Raw genomic sequence first — 16041 nt, 5'->3', positions numbered from 1 at the left:
CCCGCCACCCAGACTCCCCTTTCACCGTCAGCATAAGAATTGTTCAGCTAAAAAATGTGTCTAAATGTAATTTAAAAAACATAAAGAGAAAAACTAAAGATTTTTAAAGAAACAAACTAAACAAACAGCATCATCATCGGCATGGGAAGAGAGAACAAAAAAACAAAAAAAGTGAAACAAGAAAGTAAAAAACAGTTTAATATTTCATAGTTTATTAAGCCCATCCATTCATAGTCGTCATAAACATTTAAGTACATAAACAAACTAAACTAATATATCCCCAGTACTCTTTGAGTATCGCGGGTATAACGAAAGTGGAAACAAAATACAACATAAAACTTCACTGAAAACGAAACGAAACGCAACAAGTAACAGAGAAGAAAAATAAAAACCCAGCTAAATAAATGAATGAAAAGTGAAAGGGAAATGCAATCAAAGTTCATGCATTTCATGCACGTTTGTACTGGGTGACAACGTTCTTAGGAAAATAAAGAAAATTCCATACAATTTTAAAAACTAATTTGCATTTTATTATAGGTATGCATATTGGCTTTGTTTTTGCTGCGTTCTATTCTGGGCATTTTGGATTCGAGTTGCTGTGAGATTCAAAATCCTTACATTACATACAGATACTTTCTTCCTGCATATTTTAAACACAAATATCGACTTTGTGCCGTACTACTAATCTAGATACATATTCGACTACAGGGGGTGAGGGAATATTACAAAAGTAAGACCTGCCGATTGATTCGATTCGTGGTGCTACAACTAATGAGAGTGCTCCCTGGGCATGGAGTCGTATCAAATTATCGTAGTGTGGGGGGTGGTAAGTGCTTATACGAGAGAAATAAATTATTACGAAATAACAGTTATCAGTACAAATAATATAATACAGAATCAACTGTAGACTGCTCTGATATTGATGTTGGTATTTTATGTACTTGTATTCGATTTTATCTATCCTGCAGCCAGACCACGGTCCTATGGCTGTCCACCCATTTCATTGCATTGCATATCTTAGCATAGTATTTGGCATTTGCGCTAAAGTACGAGTTAAAAACGATACGATTGTTGCAGCTTAAATGCGGCCATCGGTTGGGATGCTGCACAGCTGCTTCGGATTGCGCAAACTTCTAGTAGTCTTGTGCTTTGATGCTACTTATGTCTTAGGCGGATAGACTGGCAGTGGATGGCCCTCCGAGTTGAAGACCCATTGGTCCAGATCGATCTCCTTGCGGTTGTCACTGAACAGCAGATAGAAGTACTTCAATGTCTCGCTCAGCCAGAAGCTCTCCATCAGATCCCGCAGGCGCGTATTCTGCGCATTCCTAACATTCCCTAGAGACGTATAGCCCGCATTCACTTTGGCGTGCGTCTCGAACGCCTGGAAGATCGTCCAGCCCATGTCCTGATATGTGCGATTGCCGGTGATCGCATAGAAGTAATACAGACTCTCGATGAACTCGGGCCTCAGCAGATTGTGCGCATCGTTTGGCTTCACGTAAATGTCGTGCTCCTCCTTGTCCGTCAGTGCAAAGTACGAGATCTCGGGCGCCAAATGGGTGGGGTGCTGCATGTACGTCTGATAGCAGGTGTCCAGCAAATCTCTGGCCAGTATCAGGTGAGAGTCGGGCATGCCGTTCTGATGCCCCAGTATCAACGTGCCCGGCAAATAACACGTCAGATGATCCATTTTGGGCTTGAAATCCTTGCCATTAATAAGCTCGCCAATGTACACCCAATGCTCACGCGGTGTGCGGCGCATCAGCTTGGTCAGCACTCCATCAATGGCCTGCATATAATCCAGAATGAGACTGCAACGAATCGGTAGGTCAGAGACTGTTTAATCTTTACATTTCTCCACCAACTCACTTGTCGTTATCATTGCGGCCCGTCTGAATCCACTGCTTGAGCAGATACTCGTAGTAGGAGTCGCCACGCGCACCCAGCGAAATGGTGGCATAGTTGCGGAAGGTGCCCGTGTTGGCATTAATGAAGATGGGCACCAGTCCATCGGTCTTGTCCAGCTCATGTACCTTCTCGTTTACCTTGTTAACGACCTGAAATATGCATGCAACCGGATTAGCACTTTTTCTTGAATAAACAAGATGCTTGGACTTACGTTCTCGTAAATGGAAATATTTGTCGACCTACTCAGGTCACGAAACTCCAATTGGATGGTGGTTATCTCGCTGGTGGAGCTGTCCGGCGACCATTTGGGTGAGTGCGCAGACAAATCGCCGAGATTCACATCCGAATAGGGAATGCCCGAGGGCGAGAGGAAGGCCGGCAACAGGCGATTGCCCAATTCCGCCGCCTTGGTGAGGAACATAGTGTCACCGCTCAAGTGGTAAGCAGAGAGCAGCCCGCCCAAGACACGTATTGTCACCTCAAAGAGATTCACATCGCGCTTCGTGGCAAAGTGCAGGGAAAGATCCACCCAATCACGTGCCTCCTTGAACTCTGTGGAAAAAATTATATTAGAACTCAAGAGATATCCTTCTGAGCAGACGACACTCACCCTCATCGAGCCCCATTATGTACATGGTGTCCAGAGCATCTACAATGGTCAGGCCCAGGCCGAACCATTCGTGTGAGAACTGCGAAACGGGCTTCAGGTTGTCATGGCCCCAGGCGTACTTCTGGTATCCGGCCCAGGAGTGCTTGAAGGCAGCCACCACCGCCGATTGTCGCTCATTTGTGGCACCGTGGAAGTGTTGACCCTTGGCCAAGAGCGGTTGAATCTTCTTCAAATGTCGCTTAATGCTGATGCCGCCGAGGTGCAAGGGATTCCGTATAGCTTCGTTCAGCTGCTCGCGTTCGTCCAGCTGCTCAATGGGCAAACGCTCGATGGGCTCCTCCACATTGTTCAGTATGTCTATGCCGTCCTCGTTGTCCGCCTTCTTGTCCTGCAGCACAGGCAGTGCGACAGCGGCTGTATCTGTCACACGAACTACATTCTCAGCTGAGTTCACTTCCCCATAGGCCACATTTCCGCCGTCAAACTGAAAGCCCCGACAATCGTTATCATTATTAAATCTCGGATTCCTTGAAATCATAAATCAGAACCCAATAACCACTTTAACTCATTAAAGATATGGGTGTGGGGCTGTTATCATAATTAGTGCCGCCGCTCCCCCAATTAAGTACTTATCAGTAGACAATTACCTTATCATCAGCGGGCTCTTGGTTGGGCAGTGCGGCAGCCGGAGTGACAACAGCGGCAGCCGTTAGATCCTCCTCCTTGTCAGGATGGTGGTGGGGATTCGCCAGTGGGAGCTCGCGGCGCATGTGGTAGGGAGACGCTATGGCCTTCTCCTCGACATCCTTGATGCTCGCCGCAATCAGTTGATCGCCGGTTAAGCAGAGCAAGACGGTCACGCAGAAGGCCGTTACGCCGAGTATAATGAGGTTGCGTTGACAACGCGGCAGCTGATTCCAAGCCTAGACCATGCAGATGTGCAAATATGAATATTCATTCATTGTTTGTTTGGGGCCAGTCATTTCGCCTCTTACCCGCCGCAGACTCTTCCGTCCCCGCTCATCTGTGCTGGCCACCGCTCCCGAGGGTAGCGTGAGTGCGATGTGTCCGGAATCTTTCATGTCCGCCCGTATTCTGACTTCGACTCTGCTCCGACTGGGTTCACTTTGATTGGAAAAGTCTGGTCAAATTCCGCAGCATTCGCCTCCGAATAAAAATCGATGCCAGAGCGACTGCCGCTAGCAGTGCGGGAGGAGGGGATGGTTTGTGCTAACTAACCAATGGGCTGGTCGTGCTCCTTGGCCTGTTCACATCGGATTCGTTTATAAACCAGCACGTGAATACGGTATATCCATATTTTCGAACAACCCGAAATTTTAAGATAAAATTAGCTTCACTGACTTTTGTATCGTTATCGATATACCATAAATCTTGAGTGAGTGATCGAACTTAACCCACTACACCCCTGTGAATTGACAACTTGATTTGAGATGCGTAGAATAAACTGTCTTGTACATTTCCCATTCAATTCTAAGAAATCTTTCACGGTAGCGGCATGAAAATTGTTCAAGCTTTGCCATTTTTGTGGGATAATATAAATACCCACTGGTCGACAATGGGCTAATCGTTCTTTGTCTATCAACTCAAATCATATTTCTCGATTTTGATATTCGGTTTAATAAAACAAGATGTCTTTGAATCTTAGCACTGAACACATAATATTAGTTAGTTGATCATTCAATTCTCTACAATACTAGCTAATATTAAGGACTCTATTTGTTTATAATTTAAAGTTGAAACCCAAAATGTCAAGGCCTAAAATTAATTGTGAACGGAAAGAAAAATCACCTCAAAACAGGACAAGTCCCAGGGCTGCTGCGTTACGATACGAAAATTCAAAATGCGTAAACTCTTTAATGACATTTATTCGACGAATGGCGGCATGGCATTGTTTTATATAATTGGATTACAAAATTCAATGTACAACGTCAGTGTGTTGCCTTGGCAGATAGGAATGCTTCTTCGCACAGGCAAATTGTGTTCAACTGCACCGTTGAAATTAAATACAAATTACAAATTGCAATAGGGTTCAGATATCTATAGATATACTCGTATATAAATTTGCATCATTTTGCTGCATAGCAGGCATTGCACACTCGCACCGGCTTGCCCGGTTGCCCCTGGGCATTGAGCAGTGGCAGCGAGTGCTCGGAGCAGGCCTTGCAGAAGATCTCCCCACAGCTGCGGCAGTGGTGCTTGCGCCGCGTCAGATTAAACTCCCGCTCGCAGCCTGTGCAGTGGGAGGCAATCGAGTCGGGCGCCCAGATGCCGGGACTGCCGAGGCTCTCCGGCATGGTCTGCAGTGACTGCGAGGATCCGGACATCAGCTGGCGCTGCCGCCTCTCGCTGTCCTGCATCTCCGACACCTTCAGCTTGCTCTCACTCAATTGGATGCCGAGCTCCTCCAGTGTGGTCTGCGCCTCGGCCCATTGGGCCCGCGCTTTCTCCAGGTCCAACTTTAGCTTCTCATTCCTGTCCTTCTCCTCGGCCAGCTCCTTGAGGCAGCTCTGAAGTGTGGCTATCTTCTCCTTCAGCTTGATCTCCTTCTCCTGCAACGAAATGCGCCACTCGCGCTCGATGCGCGACTCGGCCTCAGCGCGGGCAGCCCGCTCCTCGCTGGCCGTCACCTGGGTGGTCAGCGTTTGTGACGTGCTCTTCAGTATCTCGCCCAAGCTGCTCTTGTCATGGGTCCACCTGTGGAAAGGAAAAGCAAACAACGATGATATCGATTAAGGGATCCAGAATATCGCCACATCCGACCCTAATGAGATCTTACTTCTTCTCCAGCTGCTCAATCGTGCTGGCCATGTCCTCCTTTTGGCTCTCCAGCTTCTCCATAAGCTCCGTTTTATGCGTAAGCGAGGCCGTGCAGTCCTGCAGAACCGAGAGGTAAGGATTGGAATGGAAAGAGAAAAGAAGCGTTTGTACCATCGTTGGACCATCTCAGAGGAGCAGAAATGTTGGTGGCAAAATGAAAGACTGACTGACTGTCGGTTAAGGTTTATTTCTTTGGGTTTCTCTTTGGGTTTTAGTAGAAGTAGAAGTACATTAGTGGAGTGTGGAGTATATTTTTTGCAGTACTACACGCACATGCAGGTTACTTTCAAGGCGTACGATTATACAGTTACATTTAGTTATAATTACAATACTTGTTGTGTGTACGAGTATTCGTCTATTCTTCGACTAGTATTAGGATTAGGATTACATATGGTACAGTATTACAGTTTAAGCGATAATAGCAGCGGTTGGAGAAGGGCATATAACCATATTCATACACTCGAAGAAAAAAAGTAGTTGAGTTTTTACATTTAAACTTAGATATTAAAAGTTATGCCAATATATTTGATCTGAAGAATGGAAATTATAAGATTAAAGTATGAAAATCTTTAAGATAAATACATTTCATATTTAAATTAGATATTTCGTTAAATAATTTCAAGTTTTTCCAATTTATATATATTATCTATTCTGTTTTTATTACATTTATGTTTGAATCGAAATTTATTATATTTATCTTCTCCGTTTCTTTATTTTAAAATCAATTATTACATTTCTTAATGTGTTTATTTTGTTTATTTCTTAGCATTATGCTCTTTTTCTCCGAGTGTATGTCTAGCCACACAGTTATCATCTGTATGTGAATCTGTAGCCTCTTTTACATATATACATTCATACGTTTTTCTGCTCTTCATACATCATTAATGACCACTTTTAAGGGCTTCCTTTTGGGACTCAGGGAATTAAGCTATCAGGTTGCATATTATTAGTCAAACCTTTAACAAAGTCTACACATACATAGATACTCCTAGGTATTCCTCTGTGTCTAGGCATCCTATACACTAACATGGGGGAGGGTAAGCTTTTAATTCTGCTTAATAACGACCCGTACATGGACATGAACTTTGAGTGCATGCCAAGGCCTTGGATACATAAATATTATATTTATATGGGAGAGTACAGGATTAAGGAGGCAACATCATTGCAGTATAATGGGTTTCTGTTCTTCTTTAACTACAATTATTACGTGCCTAGGAGTCGCCCGCGGCTGTGGCTTCTATAATCCCAGACAATGCGTAGTCGCTGCGTGATCCATCGCCGCCAAAGTGTTGGGTTATGTCTGCTGCTGCCTCGGCCAGCTCATCGTTGAGCGACTTGGCGGATGTGGGCGTCTTTGGCTGCTTCCTTTCGGCTTCCTGCGGCTCCTGGTGCAGAGGTTCTGTTGCGGCAGCAGCCACAGCAGCCGCACTCGATGGGGACTTGCGATACTTGTTAGGGTCGAACGGCGGAAAGGCATCCATCTTGAGGTGCATCCGCTTCATGGGCGGACCGGCGTCATGTTTGTGCTTCTTGGTGAGGGCCTCGAACTTCTCCAGATTCTGCTGACGTCTGGTGGTGGGCGAACGCTCAACGCCGCTGCCACCGCCTCCGAATGCTCCACCGAACGCTCCTCCGCCTCCGTGCTGATCGTTCAGCTTCGACTCGTACTTCTTTTCTAGCGATTGTAAAATGTTACCAATTTGTGAGGCTTTCGTTTGCAAGCGCGAGACCATCTCGCCCTTCTGTGTGAGTTCATCTTCACATTCCTGGTTAAATGGTGGCAAAACGAAGGAGGAGTACATTTGATTTTTGATTTCTTTGCTCAAAATTGATAAGCTTCAACCGATTAGATTGCAGGGATAATGTCTGATCATAAACTCAAAACCAAAGAGAACCAAATAGAAACAAAACCAAAACTCTAGCGACCACTTGATGGGAGGATGACTGTGAAAAGATGAGATGTGTGTGTCTCTGAGTGAGTGTAGATACTCACCTGTAGCTTGCGATACATCTCCAGGTTGATCTGCTTAATGTCATCCAGCTGGCGTCGCAGCGAGACTATCGTGTCCTGCTTCTCGTGTATGTCCTTCTCCAGCAGCTTCATGGCCATGTCCGACTCTGCCTTGAGCGACACCTGCAGCTTCAGCTCCTTTTCCAACTCTCCATTCTTGCGCCGCTCCTCGGACAGATCTGAGCTCACAGCTTCGCTCTTTTCCTTATCGGACCCACTGCCAGAGGTGTTGTCCGAGTCCTTCTGCTGTTGTTGCTGTTGCTGTGTTTGGCTGGACTGCCGCATGGCCTGGTTCTCAGCCTGAAGGGCCAACAAACTGTTGCGTGCAATGGCCAGATCCTCCTTCATCAGGGCATTGGTGGTGGTCAGCGATTCCACCTTGGCCTGCAAATTGCCAACGGTGGCACTGAAAGAGGCGTTAAGAGGTTTAGTCTGCACTCCGGACTGCTGCTGCTGCTGGTAACCCACTTTAGATGACGATTCAGCTCCTCGATGTAGTTCTTCTGGTCGAGAACGGCTATCATGTTGCCCTGCCCGGTGGCATCCAGCAGCGCAGGCGGTGGGGCACTGTCGTCGGCGGCATCGGGACTGCGCGAACTGGAGCGTAGATAGAGCGAGAAATCGATAACGCCCTGCTGCGAGTCCAGATCCTCCTCCTTCACGCACAGATTGCAGTCGATCACATTCAGTCCCACCAGAATTCCCATTATCACAACGATCTGAGAGGGGGAGATACGGTTATCCTGGAGCTAACAGGAGGGAAACTACGCTGCGGACTTCACCTCGTCGCTCATCATTAGGGCATGCGGCTCGTAGTAGTCGTAGAGCGAGTCCTCGCGGTGCTCAATCAGCGCCTGAAGGTAGTCCGACAGCTTCTTCTGCATAAGGGCAATCCTTAGCCAGGCCCGCGCTCGTCCGATGTGCGTCCGAACGGTGGGCAAATCCCGCACACTGGCCGTTATATCCTGCGCCTCGGGGCAGTAGTGCTCGACGCTCTGCAGCAGATCCCACAGCTCCTTTCGTGGTCCAAGCAGCCCCTTCTTGGGTCGCAGTCCGTGGCCCAGCACGTGCTCGATTACGATGAAGAAATGCTGCAGCGGCAGATGGTCCGAGTCCAGCATTCGCCCGTAACGCAGCGACTGCTCCAGCAGCTCCTTGACCACCAGCTTGCAAATGTTCACCAAATTACTCCGCTCGATCTCAGCGGTGTCGCGTGCTGCAAGAAGAGGGTAGCCACAGTGGATTCTGAGTCGCGTTTTCTGTGCTGACAGTGGGGTAGCAACGACTACGGGGGATTACTGATTAAGGATTGATTGGCAGCTTGTAGTAGGCGTTTCGAACGAGTTTTTTGTGTCAAAAATATGACAACTGAAATGACTGGAAATAGTAATGAACATTCATGTGCTGCTTTCGTTGCTGTTCTTTCTGACACCGGGGGGCTGTCCCATGTACACCATCGACGTGTCCACGCTGGAGGTGCCCAATGACTTTCAGAACGAACTCACCCTCCAGTCGATGCTCAGCTCGGAGCTGAATCAAGCCCGCAACGACCTCAACACCAACCATGAGATGCCGCAGATGCAGAGATCCGTGCCGGATGCGCCGCCCGACAGCCACAAGGCCACAACATCACCACCTGGATCGTTGCTCCTCCCAAAGGTATCCCGCAGTCCGGACAACAAGGAAGAGCTGTTCCTGGGCACCAATCTCTTTGGCAGCAGCACGCGGAAGTGCTTCTCCGCGGAGGACATTGCACTGATAGCCGCCCGCAGGGACTTTGAGACGCTGCTGCCCAAGTCATTCCCCAACAGCCTACTCTGCGACAGCGTCGTCCAGATGCTAATGAAGTACTTCTACACGGTGAACCGTACTGTCAAGGACATGGCCAAGGACGAGGCGAAACTGGTGCTGCAGCGAGCCTTCTACGATGCGTTGGGCGGATATCTGCGCTACTACCTGGCACCCGTGGCTCAAGTTTCCTTCTATGCCGGTCGCCTCAAGCTGTGCACCGTGGAGCGGCTGGTGGCACTCTACCAGCAGTGCCGGATCGTGCTCAATACGAATGGAAATGGCTGGCGGACGCCCGTGGGGGATATAATCAGTCAGCTGAAGAGCGTGCGGATCAGTCCGGTTAAACTGCCTGCCAGAAAGCAGGGCGAGGACGATGCCTCCAGTTGTGCGCTGCTGGAACAGATAACTGGCTGCAAGGAGGCGCCCAACAATCAGATGATTGTCCCGCTGCCACGCCTGGAGCCCGTCGATGGGCAGGGATACCTCACAAACATCTACCTGCCGCTGAAGCAGCGGCGCATCTACAACCTGCGCTCGCCCCACTCCGCCTTCGTGCTGGTGAAGTTCTTCCAGACGGTGACCCAGTGCTACCGCTTCCAGGGCATGTGCCAGAAGGCGTACAACAGGAAGCTGCGCAACTGGATACGCGAGAGCGTGCAGCTGCACTACAACGACGAGGTCTTCTATCCCGGTCTGGGCGGCATTCTGCAGGTCTACGAGTTGCTTCAGAACGAGTACAAGGGCAAGGCGAGGCAGCCAGAGGGCGAGTGCCAGGAGGAGCAGTGCTTCATGGACTATCAGGAGACGACGGACGATGTCACAGACACTGGGAGCGTGGCAGCAGCAGCAGGAGGCGGACAAGGGCGCAAGCAGAGTCGCTCACCAAACGCCCAAAGGGAGTGGGAGACCCACTCGAAGCAGGACGTGGAAGAGTGCCGGGAGTGCGATGATGATGCCTCATCCGCATATGTGGCGTGTGTGGCGCTGTTTCTGGCCTTGCTACTGCTGCTCCTTCTGCTGATAATCTACTGCTGCATGCGGAAGGGTCGCAAGCCGAACGGGCCCCAGAAGATACCCCGCAAAAGGGATCTTGAGATGTCGCCGCCCACGAAAACAAAGGCGTCGCCGCCCATAAAAGCAAAGATAGCCACCGACGCGACGCCCGCCATGCCCAGGAGAATGGCCTTCCGGGGATCTTACTACTCGTCTCCCATTGAGATCAGCCACTCCGAAAAGGCACCACAAAGCCAAGGCAATGGTAAGTCAGGAAGGGACCCATAGATCCGTAGAAGATTCTATTCTTTCCTTTTCTTTGCAGACTTTCGAAGGTTCCTCGATGACTCACACACCTCCACCTCATCGCTGGCCTGTCAGTTCAACCGAAAGTGCATGCCCTTGAAGTTCCCGCGCAGCTCTCCGGAAGAAAAGTACTACACCCGGAAAAGGCGACCGTCCAAGATCAAGCTCGCTCAGCCATTCCATCCCCTGCCCACTAATGACATTGAGGACGAAGCCTCCCTCAGTCCCTCGCCACGAAATATACCGCTCGCTCCTTCAGATAGAGGGGTGGCAGTTGATCCTGGAAGATCCAGAATGCCCACACTGGACTCGTATCGCTCTACTACGGAAGTGACTACAGGAACGGAGCTTGCCATGGCCAGGGACAGGCTCACTGAGCAGGAGAAGCAAAAGATACACAGGCGTTGTGAGGAGGAGCTCAAAGAGATCAAACGGTGTGAGGCACTCAGGGAGATCAAAAGGTATGGGAAGGAAGACCCAAAGGAACTGAAAACTGCAGAGGCCAAGAAAAAGTCAAAGGACCCACCACCAGAGAAGCCCAACAGAAAAGACAAACATTTGGGTGAGATTTCCATTACAGATGCAGCACTAATTCCCATTCAATTCTTCCTACCAATAATTCCCTACAGAGAAGGACACGGTGCAGGATGAGCCACGAAAGTCACGCAAGAAATCGGATCCAAAAGCAGAGACCAAAAGCTCAGAACCCGAACAGAAAAGGCTAACAGGTGGAGGCTGTGCGGTGAGTGATGTAAGCGAGTTGTCAGACTTATCGAATTAATTGAAACATACACAGTCGCCGAAGGACTCGCCAGGTTGGGAGACGACGATTGAGGACTCCAGCTAAATAGAAGAAGCTTTTCAGTAATGTTTCAGTTTTTTTTTCGAGTTTTGTTCCTAGTTTACTAATTAAATTGTGTTGAGTTATTTATCGGTTGCATAAAGCGTAGGAAATTACCCATAAGCGAACGGACACACACAAAAGAGAATGAAATGGGAGTTTTTCAACACTGTTATCAACTGTACACGAATCTGATATTAATTCAGGGCTCACCAAAAGGCCATCAAAAGGTAGAAAAGGATATTCCTTTCAGTCCATCTGTTCGTTTGTCTTAATCGCCAGTCTCCTCCTTCAATAATACCCCATAGAACAAATCTATGTGCCAGCAAGGGAAGGAAAGTGCAACGTAAATGTAGAGTAACATGCCAAATAAAGTTATCAATCAGAAACAGAATCAGAATAGATCTGACAACAAAAGAGCAGAACAAACTACAAAGGATAAGGGTTAATATAAATATAAACTGGCAAACAGAAGATGCAACTGAGGAGGCAACAGAAAGAAGCAACCTACAGAGATGCGACCACTCTGCGAAGAGGCCCACATTCTTGTGCTGCGACTGCGTCTGGGAGTGCGACTGGGAGGCATTGAGTGCATTGGAGCCGCCGACCATGTCGCACAGACGACGACCGATTAGATTTTCAAGTGCCATAATACCGTTATCCTCGAGAGCCCCGGCGGCACTTCCGGCCGCTGACAATCCGGAGAAGCGGTTGCTGTTCCGCTTTCCAAACTGGGAGCCACCGCCACTGCCACTGGCATGTGTCCCAGCGGCACCGTAGCCGGAGCTAGAGTTTCCAGTGTGTGGGTCGTTGACGCCGACGCCTGCACCTGACTGCTGGCCGCCGGCCACATCGATGTCCTGCAGCTCCTTGAGGCACAGCCACTCGCCGTCCACGGATACCCGAAAGTTGCACAGGTAAATGGTGTCCTGCACGCCGTTGGCCAGCTCCTCGTTGGTGTGGTTGGCATGCGAGGCCTTCGGCAAAGCGATTGTGGTGCTGCCGCTGTTGTTGCTCGCCTGAAGTTGTGTTGGTTGTGGCTGTGCCTGTGCCTGCGGTTGTTGCTGCTGCTGCAGCTGTGGTGGTGCCTCTTTCTGTGGCGCTTTCGACGAGGACGACTGTGGCTGGGGCATTTGTTGGGGTGGATTCTGACCCTTTTGTGTTTTTGCAATGGGGTGTGTGGCCTGTGTTGCCGCCCTCGTTGCGGCAGTTGCTCCCCCCGATGACGACTTGGCGGACTTGCCAACTTCTTGTTGTTTTTGCTGCACACTCGATGGCGTTTTCTTGGCTGCTCCTCCACCTCCTCCCAATCCCACCGATGACGTTGCAGTTGGCGTTTTAACGACACTCCTCAAGGGCTTGGCGGATGTGCTGCTAGAACTCGACACGGCTGCAGTCGAGGATGTCTTGAGGCGACTGGTCCCACTGGTGGACACATTGTTGTTGTTGTTTTGCGACAATTTTGTCCTTTTCGTATCCTCGACGAGTCCACGCATTTTGTACTTTTTTTTTATTCAGGCTTCGATTTACTGCCTGCTGCCCGAGTTTGTACGTGTGTGAGTGTAGCCATAAAAATACATATACAAATCGATATTAGGAGAGTTGCAACATCTCAAAGCTGCCACAGACATTCCTCCCCCACAGCGCCAGACTGCTGGAGGAAAGGATATGTTTCTAATAATTGTTACCTTTTATTTGATGTGTGTTTGCTGTGGAACACCACCACTGATCGAATGGTTTTTGTTTTCTTAATTCAAACTCTGAACAATTGAAATTTTACACCGCCACTCAAGCTATACCGTTATGTTATCCCGTGTGTAAGCGTAATATACCGTCTGACCATCAGGTATATACCGAAATATTGCTTTCCATATACCAGGGAGCTTTTTCGTTGAGGGCTCTCCTGCTTCTGCATGAGCAGTAATTTTAGGATTTGATTCCTCGCACAGTTACACTTTTTAAATTATATATTATTCACTCACTTTTATGGATATTCATACGGCATACAAATGCAATACATTTTAAATTCCCGTAATATATAATTTGTTTGAAACTTACCACGCTGTGCCCTTTTCGAGATTATTTTGGATGGCGATGGAGAGGCTGTCCCTTCTGGAGTAGCAGGAACAGGGGCTGTTGGTGTAGTTAGTGTTGTAGGCGCCTCTGAACTCGAATAGGGAGTGGTGCCATCAATCACTTCAGAGGCAGCCGCCGCAGCCGCAGCGTTCGTAAACTGCGTAGAGATGTGGCTGAAGATCTGCGAGGATATACTCTCTGTTCGTCGAAACGTGTTGCGCAGACGATCAAACGAGGAGCTGGGCGCAGGCGCTGCCGCGGCTCCCGTTAGGGGCGGAGGCGGCGTTGTTGACGACGCACTTGGCGAGGGGGAGTCGTCGCTTCTATCATGGCGAGCCACCAGCAAATCGTCCGTACTCATTTCACCTTCTAACACATATGCTTCACCACTCTAACACGCACTTTTTCACATTAATTAAGAAACTGGAGGATCAGCAATACTTTTGTTATTAGCACTTAATGAGAATAAACACGGAACAAAACAATTGAAAAGTTGAAACAGCTGTTGAACCAGGGCAGCAAAAACCATCGACTGCATTTATATAGTGTATAATAGTGAATATTTTATCGATAACTATGCGGTCACACTGTTGCTCTGGTTTTTTGCCGCCAAAAGTAAATTAACAAATTTTGTAAAACACGCGAAACAAAATATGGATACGGAACTGAAGCAGCAGTTTGACGAGATTGGTGTGGAGCCCAGCGATGCGGTGCTGGACAAGTGTATGGAACTGGCCATCTCGTATGGCTGCATGGATGCCACGGAGTTCGTGGAGCAGTGGATGGCCTTTAGCTTGTCCCACCTGCACGGAGATGAACCAACGCCGGAGAATCTGGGCGAGTTCGAGCGCAAGGTACTCCAGCTGAAGAAGGAAAAGGTGGGCTTCAAGACATCCACACAGAAGACGAAAACGTATGCCCCAGCTCCTGTGGCCGACACGAGTTCTCTCTCTACTTATGGCCTGATCGAGGATGATCCCATGATGGATGACTATGTGAGTGAGTCGGTGACAGACTCCTCGATGATGCACACTCCCAAGTCCAAGAAGGATCCCTCGTCACGCTCGTCTGCCCTCAAGGGCGGCGTTCTCTTCAGTCCCGCCAGCTACACGCCGCAGTCCGCAAAACGTACCCCAGCGTCAGGAACAGGAATAGGCACACCATCAACGACAACAGTGGCTGGAAAACCAGGGGATACTGTGGACACCTTCGGACACCCCAAACTGCTGACCGGAACCACGTGGCAAGCCAAAGTGGATCATGCCCTGTCCGTGTCGCAGAAACTACTGCACCAGGAGGCTCCACTAACGCTCTCCAACCTGAGCTACATGAACGACTTGCTGTGCGATAAGTGTGATGACCTGGAAGACCGGCTGGAGGCCACGGGACGAGCACTGGTGGAGAAGAAGCTCTCCGCGGAGGAAGTGGCCGAGATCAGTTGGTATCCGCAGGACGGGCAGACGCTGCAGGCGCTGCACAAGCTCTATGCCGTGGGCATGATACATTCCGAGGACGATGGACCGCTGGACGCCTACTCCTCCTTCATGGCCGTGACCGATGGCGAGGAGTGCAGCTACCTCGAATTAAATTTCACACGCTTAAAGTCGGCCAGCATCTTCCCGGGCCAAGTGGTGCTGGCCAAGGGGTTCATACCAAAAGGCACGACCTTTGTGGTGGAGGAGATGCACACGGAGCGGAAGCTGACACCGCCCTCGCCCTTGAGGGTGGACAGGGAGCTGCAGTTTGTGGTGGCCGCCGGTCCTTATACCCACAGTACGGATATGTTCTACGATCCGCTGCAAGATCTGCTCAAGTACCTAAAGGACCACAGGCCGGATGTCCTCGTTCTGGTTGGACCCTTTGTGGAAGCGAGTCACAAGCTGGTCGGCGAAATGGCGGAGACCTTCGACTCGTTCTTTGAGAAGATGATTGCGGGCATCATGGAGGTGGTCGGAGCTCACACGACAGTACTGATGGTCAGCAGCCAAAAGGACGCCATGACACACGCAATCTACCCCACCCCGCCGCCAACTCTGCGCAGAACATACCCCAATCTGCACCTGCTGCCTGATCCCTCGATCGTGGACTTGGACGGTATCACTGTGGGCGTCACCTCCACCGATGTCGTGGACCATTTACTCAGCCACGAGTTTGCGGTGAATGGCGGCGAGCGGATGCATCGGGCCATCAACCACCTGTTCAACCAGGGCTCCTTCTATCCCATGTACCCGCCGGCGGATGAGGACATGGCGTACGACTCGCAGCTGGCCCTGAAGTACGCACAGCTGCGGCAACTGCCCAATATCCTGCTGCTGCCCGGAGACCAGAGGCACTTTATACGGCTGGTCAGCGACTGCCTGGTGATCAATCCCGGACGCCTGGCGGACAACAAGGGCGGCACCTTTGCCCGGTTCCTGGTGACGCCAACGGCCCCAACGGCCACGGGCAAGGCCGCCAGCCTGTTCAACAGCGTTGCCTGTCAGGTACAACGTATCTGATCCGAGCCATCGCGCAGTTAGTTGTTAAAGCATTTATTAATTTGTAATTTATATATTTATGTATAATAATAGTTTACAACTAACAGTAGGAAATGATGTCTAAACGTAAAAGTACTCGCTAGGATCCGATCTCTATGTTTATTTGAGATGGAGTCCCTGCCCTGTC

The 16041-nt window shown here is 49.5% G+C and overlaps 4 protein-coding genes across 13 annotated transcripts; 2 read left to right on the top strand and 2 right to left on the bottom strand.

Annotated features, from left to right (window-relative positions):
* Positions 1-195: 195 nt before the first annotated feature.
* LOC117583362 (endoplasmic reticulum mannosyl-oligosaccharide 1,2-alpha-mannosidase) lies at positions 196-3904 on the bottom strand. The gene is made up of 6 exons (XM_034271641.1): positions 3517-3904; positions 3169-3444; positions 2522-3005; positions 2123-2463; positions 1873-2060; positions 196-1814 (listed from the first exon to the last, which is right to left on the bottom strand). Exons 1-6 carry the CDS (start codon positions 3601-3603, stop codon positions 1160-1162), a joined length of 2031 nt encoding a protein of 676 aa, XP_034127532.1. The 5' UTR covers positions 3604-3904; the 3' UTR covers positions 196-1159.
* Positions 3905-4387: 483 nt separating this feature from the next.
* LOC117583360 (protein RUFY3) lies at positions 4388-13875 on the bottom strand. Of its 9 annotated transcripts, none has more exons than XM_034271629.1 (7): positions 12990-13123; positions 11813-12837; positions 8153-8586; positions 7839-8089; positions 7353-7776; positions 5319-5416; positions 4388-5236 (listed from the first exon to the last, which is right to left on the bottom strand). In XM_034271629.1, the coding sequence occupies exons 2-7, from the start codon at positions 12795-12797 to the stop codon at positions 4609-4611; spliced, it is 2820 nt and encodes a 939-aa protein (XP_034127520.1). In that variant the 5' UTR covers positions 12798-12837; positions 12990-13123; the 3' UTR covers positions 4388-4608. The 9 variants fall into 9 exon arrangements, with proteins under 9 accessions (XP_034127520.1, XP_034127521.1, XP_034127525.1 ...); XM_034271630.1 differs by having other exon boundaries at positions 11957-12837; positions 12990-13122; XM_034271634.1 differs by lacking the exons at positions 11813-12837; positions 12990-13123 and adding an exon at positions 13360-13871.
* LOC117583361 lies at positions 8723-11404 on the top strand. Of its 2 annotated transcripts, XM_034271639.1 has the most exons (4): positions 8723-10419; positions 10480-11022; positions 11090-11202; positions 11257-11404. In XM_034271639.1, the coding sequence occupies exons 1-4, from the start codon at positions 8760-8762 to the stop codon at positions 11305-11307; spliced, it is 2367 nt and encodes a 788-aa protein (XP_034127530.1). In that variant the 5' UTR covers positions 8723-8759; the 3' UTR covers positions 11308-11404. The 2 variants fall into 2 exon arrangements, with proteins under 2 accessions (XP_034127530.1, XP_034127531.1); XM_034271640.1 differs by lacking the exon at positions 11257-11404 and having other exon boundaries at positions 8724-10419; positions 10480-11015; positions 11088-11201.
* Positions 13876-13964: 89 nt separating the features above from the next.
* On the top strand, positions 13965-15985 carry LOC117583364 (DNA polymerase alpha subunit B). The gene has a single exon (XM_034271642.1). It carries the CDS (start codon positions 14031-14033, stop codon positions 15873-15875), a length of 1845 nt encoding a protein of 614 aa, XP_034127533.1. The 5' UTR covers positions 13965-14030; the 3' UTR covers positions 15876-15985.
* The last annotated feature ends 56 nt before the right edge of the window (positions 15986-16041 follow it).

This window comes from Drosophila guanche, unplaced genomic scaffold (genome assembly GCF_900245975.1).
Source record: "Drosophila guanche unplaced genomic scaffold, DGUA_6, whole genome shotgun sequence".
Classification (NCBI taxonomy): domain Eukaryota; kingdom Metazoa; phylum Arthropoda; class Insecta; order Diptera; family Drosophilidae; genus Drosophila; species Drosophila guanche.
Note: the sequence above shows the minus strand (reverse complement) of the source record. Positions and strands in the feature narration are given on the sequence as shown.

What these genes read in the sequence shown, in the direction of transcription:
- LOC117583362 (XM_034271641.1), bottom strand. Translation starts at nt 3,603, where the DNA reads ATGAAAGATTCCGGACACATCGCACTCACGCTACCCTCGGGAGCGGTG. An exon ending in AAGAGCCCGCTGATGATAAG is followed by an intron (nt 3,006 to 3,168) that starts GTAATTGTCTAC and finishes CGGGGCTTTCAG; the next exon opens with TTTGACGGCGGAAATGTGGC. An exon ending in ATATTTCCATTTACGAGAAC is followed by an intron (nt 2,061 to 2,122) that starts GTAAGTCCAAGC and finishes TGCATATTTCAG; the next exon opens with GTCGTTAACAAGGTAAACGA.
- LOC117583361 (XM_034271639.1), top strand. Translation starts at nt 8,760, where the DNA reads ATGAACATTCATGTGCTGCTTTCGTTGCTGTTCTTTCTGACACCGGGG. An exon ending in ACCACAAAGCCAAGGCAATG is followed by an intron (nt 10,420 to 10,479) that starts GTAAGTCAGGAA and finishes TTTTCTTTGCAG; the next exon opens with ACTTTCGAAGGTTCCTCGAT. An exon ending in TAACAGGTGGAGGCTGTGCG is followed by an intron (nt 11,203 to 11,256) that starts GTGAGTGATGTA and finishes AAACATACACAG; the next exon opens with TCGCCGAAGGACTCGCCAGG.
- LOC117583360 (XM_034271629.1), bottom strand. Translation starts at nt 12,797, where the DNA reads ATGCGTGGACTCGTCGAGGATACGAAAAGGACAAAATTGTCGCAAAAC. An exon ending in CCCTAATGATGAGCGACGAG is followed by an intron (nt 8,090 to 8,152) that starts GTGAAGTCCGCA and finishes TCCCCCTCTCAG; the next exon opens with ATCGTTGTGATAATGGGAAT. An exon ending in AGATGTATCGCAAGCTACAG is followed by an intron (nt 5,417 to 7,352) that starts GTGAGTATCTAC and finishes TCGGTTCTGCAG; the next exon opens with GACTGCACGGCCTCGCTTAC.
- LOC117583364 (XM_034271642.1), top strand. Translation starts at nt 14,031, where the DNA reads ATGGATACGGAACTGAAGCAGCAGTTTGACGAGATTGGTGTGGAGCCC.